The 22,437-nt window shown below is 46.9% G+C and overlaps 1 protein-coding gene across 2 annotated transcripts in view; it reads right to left on the bottom strand.

The window, feature by feature from the left end:
- Positions 1–4,456: 4,456 nt before the first annotated feature.
- Positions 4,457–22,437, bottom strand: part of LOC139265221 (sodium- and chloride-dependent neutral and basic amino acid transporter B(0+)-like) — a 115,115-nt gene continuing 97,134 nt past the window's right edge. For both annotated transcript variants that reach the window (XM_070882146.1, XM_070882147.1), the window contains exons 13-14: positions 20,098–20,268; positions 4,457–4,594 (exon numbers count right to left, since the gene is read on the bottom strand). In XM_070882146.1, coding sequence (XP_070738247.1) covers positions 4,457–4,594; positions 20,098–20,268 — 309 coding nt within the window. The remainder of the gene's footprint in view (positions 4,595–20,097; positions 20,269–22,437) is intronic.

Genomic DNA, 22,437 nt, shown 5'->3' with positions numbered 1-22,437 from the left:
CGGGCTCCCAGGCCGCCTGCAATTTCTGCGGTCTGGAAGAGTCCGTGTTCCATGTTTTTATTGAATGCACGAGGTTGCAGCCCCTGTTCCATTATTTAAAGGGACTGCTCCTCAATTTCTGGCTTCACTTCAGTCCCACACTCCTGATCTTTGGGCACCCTGTGCGGAGGGGAGCGGGCAGATCCGAGGGCCTCCTCGTAGGACTGCTCCTGGGCACGGCCAAGGGTGCCATCAGCCGGTCCAGGCAGCGGGCGGTCCAGGGGGTCGTTCAGCCTGACTGCCTGCCTCTCTTCTGTGCTTACATCCAAGCCAGGGTGTCCTTAGAGATGGAGCACGCAGTGTCCACCAGTACGCTCGCGGCCTTCCGCGAGAGGTGGGAGCCGGAGGGACTGGAGTGCATCGTTACCACCGGCAACCAAATTTGAATTTGATTTTATATGTTTTAAAGTTTAATTTGTTTTAATTGACGGTTTTAGTGTCCCCCTCCCCTTTTATAGGGGGCACTTGTAAAATATATTATTTTAACGCCCCCAAAAAAAATCACAAAAAACCCCACAAAAAAAACACAAAAAACCCCCCAAAAATATATATTTTTTAAAAAAGGGGCAGTTGAAAAGTGTCTGGAGTGTCCCCCAGATCGTGGGGCACTTGATCTAACTGTTAGTTTTGTCCCCCCAAAAGAGTAGAGCTGAGGCAGGCGGCCAGGTTGGGGCGCCTAGCAAAGGAGATGCTCGACCTGGCATCCCCGTCTCGGTCAAGTCGTCGAGGACCCGGCCCTGCGGACGGTGTACGAAGCGAAGAAGGCCGCACTGAAGGACCTGCAGTTCGTCGGGTCCCGAGGCGCATTCGTGACGTCGCGGATCCGGTTCCTCTGGGACCAGTACCGCGGCTCCCTCTTCTTTTACTCACTGGAAAAAAGACAGGGGGTCCGTAAGCAGCTCTTGACGCTGCTGGCCAACGATGGGTCTCTTGTCTCGGATCCGGAGGGCATCAGCAACAGGGCCCGAGACTATTACAGGGCTCTGTTCTCTCCGGATCCGTCCAGTGAGGAAGCGCATAGAGTTTTGTGGGAGGACCTGCCGAAGGTCAGCCCAGAGGACACCGAAAATCTGGACGCTCCGCTAAGCCTGGCGGAGCTAACTGGTGCATTTGACCAGCTCTCAAGGGGAAAAGCCCCGGGGCTGGACGGGCTGACCGTGGAGTTCCACAGGGCATTCTGGGATGTCTTGGGGGGCGACTACGCTGGGTTCTGGGGGAAAGTCTGGCAACCGGACAGATGCCACTCTCTTGGCGCAGGGCAGTCATCGTCCTGCTGCCTAAGAAGGGCGATCTCCGCCTCCTTAAGAACTGGCGCCCGGTCTCCCTCCTCAGCACGGATTACAAAATCTTCACCAGGGTGATGTCTGCTCGCCTTGGCGCCGTGCTGGACCACATGATCCACCCCGACCAGTCCTACACGGTCCCGGGCCGGACAATCCACGATAACATCCATCTGGTCCGGGACCTCATCTATCATTCCCAGGAGGCTTGTCTGTCGGCCGCCTTCCTATCTCTCGACCAAGAGAAGGCGTTCGACAGGGTGGATCACGAATATCTGTTCGGAACTCTGCGCGCTTTCCAGTTCGGGACGCATTTCGTCGCCCGGATCCGACTTTTGTACGCCGCTGCGGAGTGCCTGATTAAGGTTAACAGGTCTTTGACGGTGCCCGTTCGCTTTGGGAGAGGGGTGCGCCAGGGATGCCCCATGTCTGGCCAGTTATATGCCATCTGCGTGGAGCCTTTCCTACGCCTCCTGCAGACGAGGTTGACAGGACTGGCTCTGCAAGGGCCGGATGTGGAGGTCATCCTCTCGGCTTATGCCGATGACGTGCTCCTCACGGTAGAGGATCCCGTTGACCCGCAGAGGATGCGTGAGTGCCAGGAGATTTACTCGGCCGCATCCTCCGCCAGGATCTACTGGGAGAAATGTTCTGGACTCTTGGTGGGTCAGTGGCGGGTGGACTCCCTGCCAGAGGAGCTCAGGCCTTTTGCCTGGAGCACGACCCATCTCCTCTATCTGGGAGTCTACCTTAGCACCAACGAGGAAGCCTGGCCGGTGAACTGGCAAGAGCTGGAGGCCAAGGTCGCCGCTCGCCTAGGGCGCTGGACAGGACTGCTCCGAGTGCTGTCCTACAGGGGTCAAGCGCTAGTCATAAACCAGCTGGTGGCTGCTATGCTGTGGTTCCGGCTGGTCACTTTGGCCCCTCCCCCTGCGTTTGTCGCCAAGATACAGAAGAAGCTGATAGACTTCTTCTGGAACAACAGGAAGCACTGGGTCTCTGCTGCGGTCTTGAGTCTCCTGCTTAGGGAGGGCGGTCAGTCGTTGGTGTGCGTCAGCACCCAGCTTAGTGACTTTCCGTCTTCAGACCCTGCAGAGATACCTTTATGTCGAGCCCCCTCCTAGTTGGCATGCGCTGGCGACATATTTCTTCCGCCAGCAGCACGGCCTCAACTACGACATGCAGCTCCTGTTTGTCAGCCTGGGGGGGCATCAGGACCGCTATGCAGGGGCTGCCTGTCTTTTACCAGGAACTCATCAGGGTCTGGAACAAAGTCACCACCAAGTGCAGCTCTCCACCGTCTGGAGTGGCGGCTGTCCTGCAGGAGCCGCTGCTCAGGAATCCGTACCTCCATGACCGAGGTTTTAGGTGGCAGTCGGACGAGAGGGCTGTGGCTAGCGAGGTGACCAGGGTCAGGGACCTGCTTGATGGCGGAGGAGCGGGCTGGATGGTGCCAGACGTGCTGGCACGGCGCCTAAATTCGGCCGATGTCCGCCGCGCGGCCAATGCCATCGAGTCGCTCAAAACAGCTCTGGGACCTGACTCCGTTAGGTTTGTCGAGGAGGTTCAAGCACATGGGGAGATCCCGTCCGAACTGACCCCCGTCCGGACGGAATTCCTCATCGGCGCCAAGCCCCGAAACCTCCCTCGGGAGCTGGCCCCTCACAACTTGAGCCGCCTCGGGGAAATCCCCTCCGTGCCTTTCAGTTCTGTGCGGAGGGGTTTCCTGTATAGGCTGCTCCAGCACACTCTCCACCTTGCCATCCTCGTCTGCCATCCGGACACACTATGGCGCACCATCTTGCCGTCTGGAGGAGGCGGGGGTCCCCGATGGAGTGCACTCTACGCGGGAGTCCTCCCACTATTTATTGGGAACTTGGCTTGGAGGGTGGTGCACAGAGCAGTCCCGTGCAATAAATTTTTAAGTCAGTTCACGGGCTCCAGACCGCCTGCAATTTCTGCGGTCTGGAAGAGTCTGTGTTCCATGTTTTTATGGAATGTGCGAGGTTGCAGTCCCTGTTTCATTATTTAAAGGGGCTCCTCCTTAATTTCTGGTTGCACTTCAGTCCCACACTCCTGATCTTTGGGCACCCTGTGCTGAGGGGAGCGGGTAGGTTCGAGGGCCTCCTTGTAGGACTGCTCCTGGGCACGGCCAAGGGTGCCATCAGCCGGTCCAGGCAGCAGGCGGTCGAGTGGGTCGTTCAGCCTGACTGCCTGCCTTCTCTTTCGCGCTTACATCTGAGCCAGGGTGTCCCTGGAGATGGAGCACGCAGTGTCCACCGGTACGCTCGCGGCCTTCTGCGAGAGGTGGACGCCGGAGGGACTGGAGTGCATCATCACCCCCGGCAACCAAATTTTAATTTGATTTTATCTGTTTTAAAGTTTAATTTGTTTTATTGCCGGGTTTTAGTGTCCCCTCCCTTTTAGCCAGGGGGCACTTGTATAAATTGTGGTTTGATTGCCCCAAAAAAACACAAAAAATCCCACAACCCCCCCCCCCCCCACCACCACCCAAAAAAAAACCCAAAAAACAAAAAAGGGAGGGGCACTTGATTTAATGTTTATTTTTGTTCTCAACAAATGAGTTGTAGAGCTGTTGAGTTGGGAGTGGTTTAGTGAGTCATGTGATCTTAACAAGACTCAATAAAATCCCAGCCAGTTGGTTTCAGGGGATCCATGATGAGGCAGATGGTTGTGAGCCTAGTAGATGAACTGGTAATGTGTATTGTGACTGTTAAACCTTTGCTAATAAACCAACTAGTTCTTAATAGCAATGTGTTGCTATGAATTCTTAAGCAAAGAACCCAGAAGCAAATATATATAGGAACATTCGTACAACAAGCACGACAGTGAGGAACCCAGGTTGAACTTAATAAAAGAGCCCATTGCAACACTCAAAGAAATAAGAGGAAAAGATCGAGACAGCTGGATAGAACTCATGGTAATTTAAACAGAAAACAGCAAAAATAGAGCAAAGAGATTGAGAGAGGCACAGTGAGCCGGCGTGTCATGGTCCTGGCTGAGTTGCTGGCTGTTCCGGGGAACTCCCACTGAAGTCACAGTGGGAGTACACCAGGCCAGCGGTGGATTTTCAGGGTCATTGTTTACAAATTAAACAGAAATTTCCCCTTAAAGTTTCACAGCTCGGGCAGAGTAAGAAGTTGCACACGGATAGGGGCTTCTGTAGAATCGGGCCTGTTTCTGTATCTTTCCACTCTGTGTTGTTCCAAGTATGGACCCCAATCAGGAGCTGGTGTACAAGCAGCAGAAATTTTCTGTGAAAAGAAAAGTTAAATGTTTAATCATTTCTGTTACCATCCAACTAGAAAAAACCTTGATGCTAATCAGATTATCCTGAAGTTTGTTCCAACAAAGGTCAAGTTGTGAAGGGAATTCTGATCACCTGGAGAGTTTGGAAGTTAATGGATAATCCGAGAATTACCTTAAGAACCCATCCAATAAGAGAACTTATTGCTTTCCATAGTCAACATTCTCTGAAACAGATCACCAAAGTGTGCGAGACATATGGATTCCCTTCAGTGCTTCAAATGTTAATGAGAGAGAACATTTCCAGTTCAAGAGGGCACGTTCTGGGCTAGTTCATAATAGTAGGATTAAAAAGTTATCGCCGTCTTCTGGAGCTATTCTACATTGACTGATAGTCAGAGAGGAATTCCCCACAATCTTCTTATTCGCCTCAAATTTTCTTTTTGATGTTTTTTGATTCCCCAGGAGTTTGTGTGATTCAGGGTGGGGAGGGGGCAAGAGATTCTGTAATTAAAAACCAATGCGTATAAGGTGGCCAAGGTTAGTGGGAAAATAGAAGATTGGGAAAATTTTAAACGACAGCAAAGAATGACTAAGAAAGCAATAAAAAAAGGAAAGATAGATTACGAAGGTAAACTTGCGCAAAACATAAAAACGAATAGTAAAAGCTTTTACAGATATATAAAACGGAAAAGAGTGACTAAAGTAAATGTTGGTCCCTTAGAAGATGAGAAGGGGGATTTAATAATGGGAAATGTGGAAATGGCTGAGACCTTAAACAATTATTTTGCTTCAGTCTTCACAGTGGAAGACACAGAAACCATGCCAGAAATTGCTGGTCACGGGAATATGGGAAGGGAGGACCTTGAGACAATCACTATCACTAGGGGGGTAGTGCTGGACAGGCTAATGGGACTCAAGGTAGACAAGTCCCCTGGTCCTGATGAAATGCATCCCAGGGTATTAAAAGAGATGGCGGAAGTTATAGCAGATGCATTCGTTATAATCTACCAAAATTGTCTGGACTTTGGGGAGGTACCAGCGGATTGGAAAGCAGCTAATGTAACGCCTCTGTTTAAAAAAGGGGGCAGACAAAAGGCAGGTAACTATAGGCCGGTTAGTTTAACATCTGTAGTGGGGAAAATGCTTGAAACTATCATTAAGGAAGAAATAACGGGACATCTAGATAGGAATAGTGCAATCAAGCAGACGCAGCATGGATTCATGAAGGGAAAATCATGTTTAACTAATTTACTGGAATTCTTTGAGGATATAACGAGCATGGTGGATAGAGGTGTACCGATGGATGTGGTGTATTTAGATTTTCAAAAGGCATTCGATAAGGTGCCACACAAAAGGTTACTGCAGAAGATAAAGGTACGCGGAGTCAGTGGAAATGTATTAGCATGAATCGCGAATTGGCTGGCTAACAGAAAGCAAAGAGTCGGGATATATGGGTCCTTTTCGGGTTGGAAATCGGTGGTTAGTGGTGTGCCACAGGGATCGGTGCTGGGACCACAACTGTTTACAATATACATAGATGACCTGGAAGAGGGGACAGTGTAGTGTAACAAAATTTGCAGAAGACACAATGATTAGTGGGAAAGCGAGTTGTGTAGAGGACATAGAGAGGCTGCAAAGAGATTTGGATAGGTTAAGCGAATGGGCTAAGGTTTGGCAGATGGAATGCAATGTCGGAAAGTGTGGGGTCATCCACCTTGGAAAAAAAAACAGAAAAAGGGAATATTATTTGAATGGGGAGAAATTACAACATGCTGCGGTGCAGAGGGACCTGGGGGTCCTTGTGCATGAATCCCAAAAAGTTAGTTTGCAGGTGCAGCAGGTAATCAGGAAGGTGAATGGAATGTTGGCCTTCATTGCGAGAGGGATGGAGTACAAAAGCAGGGAGGTCCAGCTGCAACTGTACAGGGTATTGGTGAGGCCGCACCTGGAGTACTGCGTGCAGTTTTGGTCACCTTACTTAAGGAAGGATATACTGGCTTTGGAGGGGTACAGAGACGATTCACTAGGCTGATTCCGGAGATGAGGGGGTTACCTTATGATGATAGATTGAGTAGACTGGGTCTTTACTCGTTGGAGTTCAGAAGGATGAGGGGTGATCTTATAGAAACATTTAAAATAATGAAAGGGATAGACAAGATAGAGGCTGAGAGGTTGTTTCCACTGGTCGGGGAGACTCGAACTAGGGGGCACAGCCTCAAAATATGGGGGAGCCAATTTATAACCGAGTTGAGAAGGAATTTCTTCTCCCAGAGGGTTGTGAATCTGTGGAATTCTCTGCCCAAGGACGCAGTTGAGGCTAGCTCATTGAATGTATTCAAGTCACAGATAGATAGATTTTTAACCAATAAGGGAATTAAGGGTTATGGGGAGCGGGCGGGTAAGTGGAGCTGATTCCACGGCCAGATCAGCCATGGTCTTGTTGAATGGCGGAGCAGGCTCGAGGGGCTAGATGGCCTACTCCTGTTCCTAATTCTTATGTTCTTATGTTCTTATAAGGGTGGGGAAGGTGCAGGAGATTGTGCGACTAAGGGTGCAGCCCCCTCATTATCTTATATGTTTCAATAAGATCACTTCTCATTCTTCTGAACTCCAATGAGTATAGGCCCAAACTACTCAACTTATCTTCATAAGTCAACCCCCTCATCCCCGGAATCAACCCAGTGAACCTTCTCTGAACAGCCTCCAATACAAATATATCCTTCCTCACATACGGAGATCAAAACTGTACGCAGTACTCTAGGTGTGGCCTCATCAATACCCTGTACAGTTGTAGCAGGACTTCTCTGCTTTTATACTCCACTCCCCTTGCAATAAAGGCCAACATGCCATTTGCCTTTTTTGTGTTTCGTGCACAAGGACCCCCAGGTCCCTCTGTACTGAAGCAGTTTGCAATTTTACTCCATTTAAATAATAATTTGCTTTTCTATTTTTTCTGCCAAAGTAGATAACGTCATCTTTTTCCACATTATACTCCATTTGCCAAATTTTTGCCCAATCACTTAGCCTGTCTATATCCCTTTGCAGATTTTTTGTGTCGTCACAATTTGCTTTCTCATCTATCTTTGTATCATCAGCAAACTTGGCTACATTACACTCGGTCCCTTCATGCAAGTCATTAATATAGATAGTAAATAGTTGAGGACCCTGTGTGATTCAGGATGGGGAGGGGGCAGGAGATTGTGTGACTCAGGGTGGGGATGGGCAGGAGATTGTGTGACTCAAGATGGGGAGGGGCAGGAGATTGTGTGACTCAGGATGGGGAGGGGGCAGGAGATTGTGTGACTCAGGGTGGGGAGGAGGCAGGAGATGGTGTGACTCAGGGTGGGGAGGGGCAGGAGATTGTGTGACTCAGGGTGGGGAGGGGGCAGGAGATTGTGTGACTCAGGGTGGGGAGGGGGCAGGAGATGATGACTCAGGGTGGGGAGGGGCCTGCGCTGGGTCAATGGTGTACAGTGCTGCACCTTGCCCGATGGGACGGGCTTGATGGACCAGATGGTCTTTCCCATCCTTTTCATATTTAGGTGTGAAACCTCATAGAAAGCTACAATGGTGGACTCACTAAGCTCACTTTGTGGAGTGGAATTATTTGTGGCCAAATTATATAATTAAATAAGTATTAATGTTTTGACTATTAATGTTACAATATCCAACACTTCAGCGATGAATCTTTCATCACGTCCCCCATCGAGCAGACATTATTTATGTGTGTGTCTCTCCAGTTGTGATACTCGAGTTGTCTTCATCCATTCATAGACAGAAATTAATGAAATTCTTTGTAGTATTGTTCCAATCCCATCCTAACCCAACCAGTGAATGTGTCCGACATCAGACCTACACAACTCAGGGCAGCCAATACAGCTCAGTAACTTTATCTATTTGCTTTATACAGGAGTACAGAAAGGGGCAGAGCATACAAACAAAAGAGTGCACTAACAAATAGGGTCCAGGTAAGAAAAAATAGCGATAAGACAAATAGGGCTATAGTACAAAATAGTGTTAAAATGTCTAATAATTTTATAAAGACAAATCTAAAAGCATTGTATCTGAATGCACAAAGCATCTGTAATAAGGTAGACAAATTAACAGGGCAAATAGATGTAAACGGATACGATACAGTTGTAATTACAGAGGCATGGTTGCAGGGTGACCAGGGTTGGGAACTGAATATCCAAGGATATTCGATATTACAAAGGACAGGCAAAAAGGAAAAGGGGGTGGTGTGGCGTTGTTAGTAAACGATGAAATCAGAGCAATAGTGGGAAAGGATACAAGGGGCAGAAAACATTGGTGGGAGTGGCAGTCAGGAAGGAGCGGCGAGGCCTATAAAAGGCCCAGCAGCAGCGAGGAGCAGCGGCAGTCGGGAAGGAGCGGCGAGGCCTATAAAAGGCCCAGCGGCAGTCAGGGAGGAGCCAGCTGCTGCAGCAGAGTCAAAAGTAAAAAATGAAGTAAAAGGAAATTGGTGTGACATCACAGCTAAGAGGATAAGTGATTGGCTGGTTGATTGGTGAGTAGTTTTTCTTTTATCTTTATCTTTTTTCTTTTTCTTATCAGTAGGAAACCTTTGGCATTATTGCCAAATTAAGTTAATTTAAAGGTTAAGTCATGGCAGGAGAGTCCAGACCCGTGTGATGCTCCTCCTGTGCTATGTGGAAAATCAGGGACACTTCATGGCACCAAGGGTGGCTCTGCTGCACAGGAGGGCAGGAAAAAGAGTGGGAGAGCTATAGTGGTCGGAGATTCTATTGTAAGGGGAATAGATAGGCATTTCTGCGGCTGCAATCGAGGCTCCAGGATGGTATGATGCCTCCCTGGTGCAAGGGTCAAGGATGTCTTGGAGCAGCTGCAGGGCATTCTGGAGGGGGAGGGTGAACAGCCAGTTGTCGTGATGCATATAGGTACCAACGATATAGTTAAAAATGGGATGAAGTCCTACAGGCTGAATTTAGGGAGATAAATTAAAAAGTAGTAATCTCAGTATTGCTACCAGTGCCACGTGCTAATCAGAGTAGAAATAGCAGGATAGTTAAGACGAATACGTGGCTTGAGGAATGGTGTAAGAGGGAGGGATTCAAATTCCTGGGACATTGGGACCAGTTCTAGGGGAGGTAGGACAGTACAAACCGGACGGTCTGCACCTGGTCAGGACCAGAACCGATGTCCCAGGGGGAGTGTTTGTTAGTGCTGTTGGGGAGGGTTTAAACTAATATGGCAGGGGGATGGGAATCTATGCAGGGAGACAGAGGGAAGTAAAATAGGGGCAGAAGCAAAAGGTAGAAAGAAGTTAAGTAAAAGTGGAAGGCAGAGAAATCAAAGGCAAAAATCAAAAAGGGCCACATTACAACATAATTCTAAAAGGACAGAGTGTTAAAGAAACGAGCTTGAAGGCTCTGTGTCTCAATGCGAGGAGCATTCGTAATAAGGTGGATGAATTAACTGCGCAGACAGCTGTTAACGGATATGATGTAATTGGGATTACAGAGACATGGCTCCATGGTGACCAAAGCTGGGAACTCAACATCCAGGAGTATTCAATATTCAGGAAGGATAGACAGAAAGGAAAAGGAGATGGAGTAGTGTTTCTGGTTAAAGAGGAGATTAATGAAATAGTAAGGAAGGACATTAGCTTAGATGATGTGAAATCTGTATGAGTCGAGCTACGGAACCCGAAAGGGCAGAAAACGCTAGTGGGAGTTGTGTACAGACCAAACAGTAGTAGTGAGGTTGTGGATGGCATCGAACAAGAAATTAGGGATGCGTGCAATATGGGTACAGCAGTTATCATGGGTGACTTTAATCTGCATATAGATTGAGCAAACCAAACTGGTAGCAATACGGTGGAGGAGGATTTCCTGGAGTGTATAAGGGATGGTTTTCTAGACCAATATGTCAAGGAACCAACGAGAGAGCTGGCCATCCTAGACTGGGTGTTGTGTAATGAGAGAGGATTAATTTGCAATCTTGTTGTGCAAGGCCCCTTGGGGAAGAGTGACCATAATATGGTAGAATTCTTTATTAAGATGGAGAGTGACACAGTTAATTCGGAGACTAGGGTCCTGAACTTAAAGAAAGATAACTTCGATGGTATGAGACATGAATTGGCTAGGATAGACTGGCGAATGATACTTAAAGGGTTGACGGTGGATAGGCAATGGCAGACATTTAAAGATCACATGGATGAACTTCAACAATTGTACATCACTGTCTGGTGTAAAAATAAAATAAGAAGGTGTGTCAACCGTGGCTAACAAGAGAAATTAGGGATAGTGTTAAATCCAAGGAAGAGGCATATAAATTGGCCAGAAAAAGCAGCAAACCTGAGGACTGGGAGAAATTTAGAATTCAGCAGAGGAGGACAAGGGGTTTAATTAGGAGGGGGAAATAGAGTATGAGAGTAAGCTTGCAGGGAACATAAAAACTGATTGGAACTGTTTCATTAGATATGTGAAGGGAAAAAGATTAGTGAAGACAAACATAGGTCCCTTGCAATCAGAATCAGGTGAATTTATAATGGAGAACAAAGAAATGGCAAACCAATTGAACAAATACTTTGGTTCTGTCTTCACTAAGGAAGACACAAATAACCTTCTGGAAATACTAGGGGACCGAGGGTCTCGCGAGAAGGAGGAACTGAAGGAAATCGTTATTAGTCAGGAAATTGTGTTAGAGAAATTGATGGGACTGAAGGTCAATAAATCTCCAGGGGCTGATAGTCTGCATCCCAGAGTACTTAAGCAAGTGGCCCTAGAAATAGTGGATGCATTGGGGGCCATTTTCCAATATTCTATAGACTCTGGATCAGTTCCTATCGATTGGAGGGTAGCTCATGTAACCCCACTTTTTAAAAAAGGAGGGAGAGAGAAAACAGGGAATTATAGACCGGTTAGCCTGACATCAGTAGTGGGGAAAATGTTGGAATCAATCGTTAAAGATATAATAGCAGCGCATTTGGAAAGCAGTGACAGGATCGGTCCAAGTCAGCATGGATTTATGAAAGGGAAATCATGCTTGACAAATCTTCTAGAATTTTTTGAGGATGTAACTAGTAAAGTAGACAAGGGAGAACCAGTGGATGTGATGTATTTGGACTTTCAAAAGGCTTTTGACAAGGTCCCACACAAGAGATTTGTGTGCAAAATTAAAGCACATGGTATTGGGGGTAATGTACTGACGTGGATAGAGAACTGGTTTACAGACAGGAAACAGAGAGTCGGGATAAATGGGTCCTTTTCAGAATGGCAGGCAGTGACTAGTGGAGTACCACAGGGCTCAGTGCTGGGACCCCAGCTATTTACAATATACATCAATGATTTAGAGGAAGGAATTGAGTGTAATATCTCCAAGTTTGCAGATGACACTAAGCTGGGTGGTGGTGTGAGCTGTGAGGAGGTTGCTTAGAGGCTGCAGGGTGACTTGGACAGGTTAGGTGAGTGGGCAAATGCATGGCAGATGCAGTATAATGTAGATAAATGTGAGGTTATCCACTTTGGTGGCAAAAACAGGAATGCAGAATGTTATCTGAATGGTGACAGATTAGAAAAAGGGGAGGTGCAATGAGACCTGGGTGTCATAGTACATCAATCATTGAAAGTTGGCATGCAGGTACAGCAGGTGAAGAAGGCAAATGGCATGTTGTTGGCCTTCATAGCAAGAGGAATTGAGTATAGGAGCAGGGAGGTCTTATTGCAGTTGTACAGGGCCTTGGTGAGGCCACACCTTGAATATTGTGTACAGTTTTGGTCTCCTAATCTGAGGAAGGACATTCTTGCTATTGAGGGAGTGCAGCGAAGGTTCACCAGACTGATTCCCGGGATGGCAGGATTCACATATGAAGAAAGACTGGATTGAGTAGGCTTATATTCACTGGGATTTAGAAGAATGAAAGGGGATCTCATAGAAACATATAAAATTCTGACGGGACGGGACAGGTTAGATGCGGGAAGAATGTTCCCGATGTTGGGGAAGTCCAGAACCAGGTATCACAGTCTAAGGATAAGGGGTAAGCCATTTAGGACTGAGATGAGGAGAAACTTCTTCACTCAGAGAATTGTGAACCTGTGGAATTCTCAACCACATGGATTGAAAATTGGTTAACTGACAGGAAACAGAGAGTAGGAATAAACAGATCTTTTTCGGGGTGGCGGGCAGTGACTAGTGGGGTACCACAGAGATCAGAGCTTGTCCCCAGCTATTCACAATATATATAAATGATTTGGATGAGGGAACCAAATGTAACACTTCCAAGTTTGCTGACGACACAAAACTAGGTGGCATAGTGAGTTGTGAGGAGGATACAAAGATGCTGCAAGGTGATTTAGATAGGATGAGTGAGTCTTCAAACGCATGGCAGATGCAGTATAATATGGATAAATGTGAAGTTATCCACTTTGGTAGGAAAAACATAAGGACAAAGTATTATTTAAATGGTGATGGCTTGGGAAATGTCGATGTACAGAGGGACCTGGGTGTCCTTGTACACCAGTCATTGAAAGCAAACATGCAGGTGCAGCAAGCAGTTAGGAAGGCAAATGGTATGTTGGCCTTCATTGCAAGAGGATTTGAGTACAGAAGCAAGGATGTCTTACTATGGTTATACAGGGCACCTGGCATATTGTGTGCAGTTTTGGTCTCCTTACCTAAGAAAGGATATACTTGCCATAGAGAGAGTGCAGCAAAGGTTCACCAGACTGATTCCTGCAATGGCAGGACTGTCGTATGAGGAGAGATTGGATCGACTAGGCCTGTATTCACGAGTTTAGAAGACTGAGAGGGGATCTCATTGAAATGTATAAAACTCTGACTGGGTTGGATAGACTGGATGTGGGGAGGATGTTTTCCCTGGCTGGGAAGTCTAGAACAAGGGATCAGTCTCAGGATATAGGATAGGAAATTTAGGACTGAGATGAGGAGAATTTTTTTCACTCGGAGGGTGGTGAACCTGTGGAATTCTCGACCACAGAAGGCTGTGGAGACCAAGTCACTGAATATATTTAAGAGGAAGATTGATAGATTTCTAGACAAAAAAGACATCAAACAGTATGAGGAAAAAGCGGGAATATGGTGTTGAGATAGAGGATCAGCCATGATCATATTGAATGGCGGTGCAGACTCGAACGGCCGAATGGCCTACTACTGCTCCTATTTTCTATGTTTCTATGTCTCCTACAGACTGAGTGTCCCAGTGAGGTTTCACCCTGTCCTTTCATCTCTGGGACCGACGGGATGAAATATCATTCCTTCTGATGGATGCAGGATGTACTGTGTGTATGAAAGAGAGTGGGAATGTACTGGGAGAAGCTCTTCGTGGATTGTAAATACTATTATTGTTCATATGGGGTAGATGGGAGAGTATCTGTCTCTGGCTGGAATATACCTGAACTGGTAGAGCTTGATGCGGATACTGCAGACTAGGGGACTAAATTTGCTAGCCCCCGAAAACGGGTGCGGGGCTCGTGATGTATGATTAATCCGCGCATGTTGCTCCGATGCAGGCAGCGCACAAACTTCGTGCTGCCTAATATTTTAAATTATCAGAGTGCGCACCCAGTGCTAAATGCGCTGTTGAGTGGATGCACACCTCAGCAGGGGGCCCAAGTTTACGTGAGGCTAGCACCACTTAAAGCTAGCCTGCACTACTAAAGCCTGCCTGCACCTCTTAAAGGAGAGGTGCATTCTGGCTGGAGCAGGTGCTGGAACTCTGTGGAAAAGAGTCTGAGTAGAAAGAAGACTAAATAATGACACAATAGGAGAGCGAGCGTGTTTCCAAAGTGCTCAGACGCTGTTCCGAAGGCCTTGGCGGATGCAGTGAACAGGAGCAGAGAGATCCTCTATCCACAGAATTCGCAGACAAACTCTGCGAAGGCAATGGGAGCAGATAGGCGGAGCGGTCAATGCCAGGAGTGCCACAAGAGTTTCAAAGATCTCAAACAAATAGTTAAGTTCAGTAAATTCATCGTCAAATGCCAAATCACACTAACTGCATCACTCGGCTTACACACTACACCATATCCTCACTCACCTACCAACAATTTCTAATGGGACTCATACATCACCTCACCCTCCACTTACCACTGCTGCAGGCCTCATGTCTACATCTCAGCTTGCACACACTGCCAACTCTTCATTCAGGCTGAAATCTTTGGAGATGACAGTATCCTCATACCTAATCATCCTTCACACATCGCACTTCTCATCTCACTGTGTATTTGATATAAAAGCTGCAGATGGTGTAAGCATGCACCTTTTACTTTCTCCCTGCATGCACCGCAACCCTACCCTTGTGCCTTTCTCCTTTCAGATACCCAAGGACTGGAATCTGTTCAGGCACTGGTGCAAGAGAAACAAGTGGAAGAGGAAGAAGTCAGTGATGATGAAGACATAGCACCATCACACGACTCAGCCATCAATCAGGGCACAAGGCGCATGCATGCACGTACACACTTTGATGGGGCAGGCAGGCTGATGCATAGCACAATAAAGTGATTGGTGCAGTGGGAAGCCTGCCAAAAAGCCTACAGTCAATATCGAGGAACATGGAGGATTTCAGCACCAACTTTGCACAGGGCTTTGCACAGAGCTTGGAGTCCATCCTTTCCAGTGTGGACATAATGGCTGACTTTGTTTGCAACCTTGTGGACCCAACCATAATGCAACGGCTGATGGCTGATGTCGCAACTTCCATTGCAGCACAATTAGAAGCCACCCAACATCTGGATGCTGCAGTGGAAGCTTAGATGTCTGTTATACAAGCTCAGAATGCTCTCATGCAAGCTCAGATTGCTGCCATCAGAGCTGTGGCTGCCAGTGTTTACACGGACTTGCAAGGTCTCACAGTAGTCCAGCAATCTGTCCTCTAGAGGTCTGTGGAGCACAAACCTGTTGTCCTGTCAGGACAACTGCATACATGGCCCAACCACTGCCACTCCACCACTGTTCTTGCAGTTGCCTGTCAGCCTTCCAGTCCAGACTGCTGTCGCCCATGCCGAGATGGTGCAGTCCACATGTGGGCCTTCTTAGGTCCAGAGCTGCTCGAGGTCGTCCTCCAAGGCAATCTGCAGTCTCCCCCACTGAACGTCAAAAACCTTCCACGAGACATGCTGCAGCCACAGGGAGAGCAGAGGGTAGGAATACTATGCAAAGGCACACGGAAGACAGGCACAAATTGAATGCACAAGGGTGATAAGTTGATGTTTGTATGCAATATGGCATGGTTTGTTTTATAAATTTGGTTTGAAATGTTTATCTTGTATTGGCTTTTATTTTTGCATTGTGGACAAGCAGACAGTGTGATGGTCAATAACAGAGGGAAGGTAAGGTTTGGAACTGTTGGAGAATGTGGAATTAGAGTTGCGTTTACTGGTGTTGGTCACGAAGAGAATCAGTCAGAAAGTGGCTGTCTGAGTTGCCTCCTCCCTTCCTCCTGACCGGGTCGCCGTATAATTGGTGGCAAGGGCTGTGCCCTTATGATGGCAGCATGCAGCATACCACCACGAGCAGAGCAGAGCAGGGCTCCTCCAGAGCGGTCCAGGCAGCGGAAGCAATGCTTTAGCATGCCAATGGTCTTGTCGATGGTATTTGGTGTGGTAGCATAGCTTTTATTGAACGAATACTGCTTACAAGTGCATGGGTTGCGCACCGATGTGATGAGCCATATAGTTAATGGATACTCCTTGTCGCCCAATAGCCACCCTCCGTATTTTTGTGGTGGCTCAAATACAGATGGAAAAGAGCTACCCAGCATAATGCCACCCTCCAGCACTAGGTCTGTAGCCCTGTAGGTTATGGCACTTCAAGTGAACATCCAAATACTTTTTGAATGTAATGAGGGTTTCTGCCTCTACCACCCTTTCAGGCAGTGAGTTCCAGACTCCGACCACCCTCTGGGTGAAGAAAGGTTTCCTCATCTCCCCTCTAATCCTTCTACCAGCTACTTAAAAAATCTATGCCCCCTGGTTATTGATCCATCTGTTAAGGGAATTAGGTCCTTCCTATCCACTCTATGTAGGCCCCTCATAATTTTATACACCTCAATTAAATCTCCCCTCAGCCTCCTCTGTTCCAAAGAAAACAACCTCAGCCTATAAAAGGGGTCAGAGGGTCTAGTAAGAAGGAGGAACTGAGGGAAATCCTTATTAGTCGGGAAATTGTGTTAGGGAAATTGATGGGATTGAAGGCCGATAAATCCCCAGGGCCTGATAGTCTGCATCCCAGAGTACTTAAGGAGGTGGCCTTGGATGATTGACAGTCATTTTCCAACATTCCATAGACTCAGTTCCTATGAAGTGGAGGGTAGCCAATGTAACCCCACTTTTTAAAAAAGGAGGGAGAGAGAAAACAGGGAATTATAGACTGGTCAGCCTGACATCGGTAGTGGGTAAAATGATGGAATCAATTATTAAGGATGTCATAGCAGCGCATTTGGAAAGAGGTGACATGATAGGTCCAAGTCAGCATGGATTTGTGAAAGGGAAATCATGCTTGACAAATCTTCTGGAATTTTTTGAGGATGTTTCCAGTAGAGTGGACAAAGGAGAACCAGTTGATGTGGTGTATTTGGACTTTCAGAAGGCTTTCGACAAGGTCCCACACAAGGGATTAATGTGCAAAGTTAAAGCACATGGGATTGGGGGTAGTGTGCTGACATGGATTGAGAACTGGTTGTCAGACAGGAAGCAAAGAGTAGGAATAAATGGGTACTTTTCAGAATGGCAGACAGTGACTAGTGGAGTACCGCAAGGTTCTGTGCTGGGGTCCCAGCTGTTTACATTTTACATTAATGATTTAGACGAGGGGATTAAATGTAGTATCTCCAAATTTGCGGATGACACTAAGTTGGGTGGCAATGTGAGCTGTGAGGAGGATGCTATGAGGCTGCAGAGTGACTTGGATAGGTTAGGTAAGTGGGCAAATGCATGGCAGATGAAGTATAATGTGGATAAATGTGAGGTTATCCACTTTGGTGGTAAAAACAGAGAGACAGACTATTATCTGAATGGTGATAGATTAGGAAAAGGGGAGGTGCAACGAGACCTGGGTGTCATGGTACATCAATCATTGAAGGTTGGCATGCAGGTACAGCAGGCGGTTAAGAAAGCAAATGGAATTTTGGCCTTCATAGCGAGGGAATTTAAGTACAGGGGCAGGGAGGTGTTACTACAGTTGTACAGGGCCTTGGTGAGGCCACATTTGGAGTATTGTGCACAGTTTTGGTCTCCTAACTTGAGGAAGGACATTCTTGCTATTGAGGGAGTGCAGCGAAGGTTCACCAGACTGATTTCCGGGATGGCGGGACTGACATATCAAGAAAGACTGGATCAACTGGACTTGTATTCACTGGAGTTCAGAAGAATGAGAGGGGATCTCATAGAAACGTTTAAAATTCTTGACGGGTTTAGACAGGTTAGATGCAGGAAGAATGTTCCCAATGTTGTGGAAGTCCAGAACCAGGGGTCACAGTCTAAGGATAAGGGATAAACCATTTAGGACTGAGATGAGGAGAAACTTCTTCACCCAGAGAGTGGTGAATTCTCTACCACAGAAAGTTGTTGAGGCCAATTCACTAAATATATTCAAAAAGAAGTTAGATGGAGTCCTTATACTAGGGGGATCAAGGGGTATGGCGAGAAAGCAGGAATGGGGTCCTGAAATTGCATGTTCAGCCATGAACTCATTGAATGGCGGTGCAGGCTAGAAGGGCCGAATGGCCAATCCTGCACCTATTTTCTATGTTTCTATGTTTCTATCCAATCTTTCCTTATAGCTAAAGTTTTCCAATCTTGGCAACATCCTCATGAATCTCCTCTGCACCTTTTCTTGCACAATCACATCCTTCCTATAATGTGGTGATCAGAACCATATGCAATACTCAAGAGGTAACCTAGTAGTGTTGTATATGGTTCTATCGGAACTTCCCTGCTCTTGTACTCTATGCCTCCACTAATAAAGGAAAGCATTCCGTATGCCTTCTTATCAACCTTATCGACCTGTCCTGTTACCTTTAAAGATCTGTGGACATGCACTCCAAGGTCACTCTGTTCTTCCCTTGCCTTGTTGCCCCTCCCCAAATGCATTACCTCATACTTTTCTGGATTGACTGCTGCCGGGATAGTCGGCATTCACCTGCATGATTCACTGAGTACGGTCACACCAGCTGGATAATGAGTGAGTGGAATCTCTTTTGGTTGTGGTACATCGGGTTTATGTGCGGCGCCCGCAAAGCGACATGCCCACAGTCAATGGCACCCTGCACGTGGAGAACCCGGAAATCCTTGCAACGCTGCATGCTCGTTCCACCTGCTGCTCTCTATTCCAAGAGAGTTGAATACATTTCATTCTCTTGTCAGAGAACCTCAGTAACCACCCTTGTGCAACAGTGGATGAAAACTGTTGCAAATGTGTGAGATGTTGCCAATATCTCCTGCTCCAGTCTGGAGGGAGCTGGGTGTATAAAATGTCATGGCCACCATGACCTTCACAGCCACTAGCAATGAGATATTCACCATGCTGAGGTTACAGCTGTGGCTGCTGCAAGTGGCAGGTTTGAGTGAGGATGTCCTTGGTGAAGTGCAGACATCTCACACACTGTTCCTCACTGAGGTTCAGGTCGGAGTATTGCTCCCTGAACACCATGGATGGATATGGCATCCTGCTGAGAGCCCTTCTCGCTCTCCTCACCCTCCCTCTTCCAGCATCTTGTCCTGCTCTGTGTCACCTCTGCTCATTGTCCCTGTCCTGCTGTAGTCCAAGGAGAATTTCTACTACTGCACCCATGTCTGGGAGCAAGTGGTCTGTACAGAATCCTTGAAGTTAGCACAAAGTCCTTCAGCTCCGGCCACACCATTCCCTGTAGACTTTAGCAACTTTAAGTAACTCTAGAAACCACAAAACACTTCTACAAACACAGCAACAGCCAGTAGAAATCAATCAGCAATTAACCCGTACATAATGATCCTATTAAATAGAGCTTGTGGGGGTCCTTCCACCAACGCATGTTCAACTGTGCGTGCTTCAGAGGTCACTAGCTGGAGCATTGAGCTCTAAAATGGCAGCACTAGTTACAAATCAGCATTATACGCTAATTGACATCACGATCTGCCTACCCTGCATACTTACAGCGCAACTTTACTGTGCCCGCGCTAACGCCCTGCCCAAGGTGGCGTTCAGCACGGGCCACACCAAGAGTGGGTGCATACCTGACAGGTGCCATAATGGCACGTGGAGTGTCGAAACCTGGCACAGTGGAGCTGAATTTTGTGCTCTGGGTTTTCTGATTGGCATTATTTAAATAATAGCATAAATTATTTTGAATTGATTCAACACCAGCATTAAAAGATTGGCAGAATCCCCAGAAAAACAGTTTAAAGCCTAAAATGGTTGCTTATGACATTTCTCCAATTTTTTGATGATCTTCCACTGAAGGTCCGGTGAGAATTGGGAGACCTTCAGAAATTCTGTCCCTTGCTCTTTAAAAGATATCAAGGTGTTTCCTTACCTGCCACAAGGTGGCGCCCTTAGCTTGGATAACTCTCACAATGGCGACAATGGGGATCCACATCATACAGAAGATCATCATACACCAGCCAAGTGCTGTTGCCCAGAAAGGGTACTCAACAGGTCCATATGTTGGAGGGGCAAATGTTGCTAAGGACCAGATTAAGATTGCCTGTTTAAAATGATTCCACAAAACAAGATCAGAAACTGAATGAGATAGACTTGCTTACTTTCAGTTTAAATCACTCAAAGATTACATTGAATTACATAGAATGTAAAGCTATGAAACAGGCCATTCTGCTCAACAGATCTATGTAGGTGTTTAAGCTCCACATGAGCCTCCTCCCACTGCTCTTCATCTAACCCCGTCAGCAATACCTTCTATTCTTTTCTCCTTCATGTATTTATCTAGCTTCCCTTTAAATGCATCTATGCTATTCGCCTCAACTGCTGGAGCAAAACACCCAGCAGGTTCAATCTATCCTGATAGTTAAAACCTCAGTTCTGGTATCATCCTTGTAAATCTTGTTTACACCTTCTCCAGTTCCTCTATCCTTTTTATAATAGACTAGAAATGTGCACAGTACTCCAAGTGTGGTCCAACTAAGGTTCTGGAATTGTGTAGCGAAACTTCTCTGCTTTTCAATTCAGTCACTCTAGTAATGAACTCGAATGCTTTGTTTGCTTTATTATGGCCTTATTAACCTGCATCGTTATTTTTAGTGATTTGTCTATCTGTACCCAAGATCCTTTTATTCCTCTATTGCATTTAGACACTTATTTTCCAAAGGAATATGTGGCCTCTTAATTTTCCTACCAGAATGCTCCAGAATTCATCTGCCCAATACACTCCCATTCTCCAACTTCATATTGTCTTCTTGTACTTTGTCGCATTCCTCCGGTATTAACTGTACCTCCCTGTTATGTATTTAACCCCTTGTAACCTGAATCTCACCTGACCACCAGAGGGCCCATCTGTTGGAGTCCCAAGTGATCCCAGCATCCCTTGGGAGCACAGTATATAAGCAGGCCACCCACGAGGTACCTGCACTCTGGAATCTTAATAAAGGAGCTAAGGTCATAATTGCTCATTACACACAGTACTCAGTCTGACCATTTATTATGAGTGTAACAATTGGCGACGAGGTAGCGAAGAACCGCACAAAAATGCAAAAAACAGTCGGCATCCTGGAGAAGTTCTCAGAAGGGGACAATTGGGAGGCCTTCGAGGAGAGACTCGACCAATAATTTGTGGCCAATGAGCTGGAAGGGGACGAGAACGCTACCAAACGAAGGGCAATCCCCCTAACTGTCTGTGGGGCAACAACCTATGGCCTCATGAAGAATCTCCTAGCCCCGGCAAAATCAACAGAGAAATCATACGAAGAATTGTGTACGCTGGTCCGGGAGCACCTAAATCCTAAGGCAAGCGTTTTGATGGCGAGATATCGGTTCTACACGATCGGAGGGCCAGGAAGTGGTGAGCTATGTCGCCGAACTAACGTGCCTTGCAGGACATTGTGAGTTTGAGGGATTCCTAGAACAAATGCTCAGAGACTTTTTTGTACTGGGCATCGGACATGAGACAATCCTTCGCAAACTGTTGTCTACAGAAACTCCGAATCTAAGTAAAGCCATAACGATAGCCCAGGTATTTGTGTCCATCAGCGACAACACCAAGCAGATTTCGCAGAACAAAGAAGTTTCTGCCAGTACTGTGCATAAAGTAACGTCGGTTTTGAACAGAAATGTACAGGGCAGAACGTACACGCTGGCTGCTGTGGCCTGACCTCAATTGACCCAGAGGCCGCCATCATCTGTTATTGCGAGGCAGTTAACACCATGTTGGTGCTGCAGAGGTGATCATTGGCCCCATCAATGCCGTTTTAAGCACTATGTATGCAATGGTTGCAGAACAATGGGACACCTCCAAGAATGTGCAGGTGAGCTGCAAACCCTGCAAACCCTGCAAACCACCATGTTGCAGAGGAAGATCGATCCACAGTGGATCAGACTGAATAGGAAATTCGTACTGAGGAGGCAGAGGTGTACAGGGTACACACATTCACGACAAAATGTCTACCAATAATGTTGAAAGTTGAACTGAACAGTATTCCAGTGTCTATGGAGCTGGACACGGGGGCAAGTCAGTCCATAATGAGTAAAAAGGCCTTCGACATGCTGTGGGGAAAGAAGGCACATAGGCCCAAGCTCAGACCCATTCACACCAAACTAAGGACTTACACCAAGGAATTAATTTCTGTAATTGGCAGTGCTGAAGTCAAAGTCTTCTATGATTACACAAAATCCCACTGTGGATTGTGCCAGGGGATGGCCCCAC

This window comes from Pristiophorus japonicus, chromosome 6 (genome assembly GCF_044704955.1).
Source record: "Pristiophorus japonicus isolate sPriJap1 chromosome 6, sPriJap1.hap1, whole genome shotgun sequence".
NCBI lineage: Eukaryota > Metazoa > Chordata > Chondrichthyes > Pristiophoridae > Pristiophorus > Pristiophorus japonicus.
The sequence above is the reverse complement of the archived record's forward strand: the minus strand, read 5'-3'. Positions and strand labels throughout refer to the sequence as shown.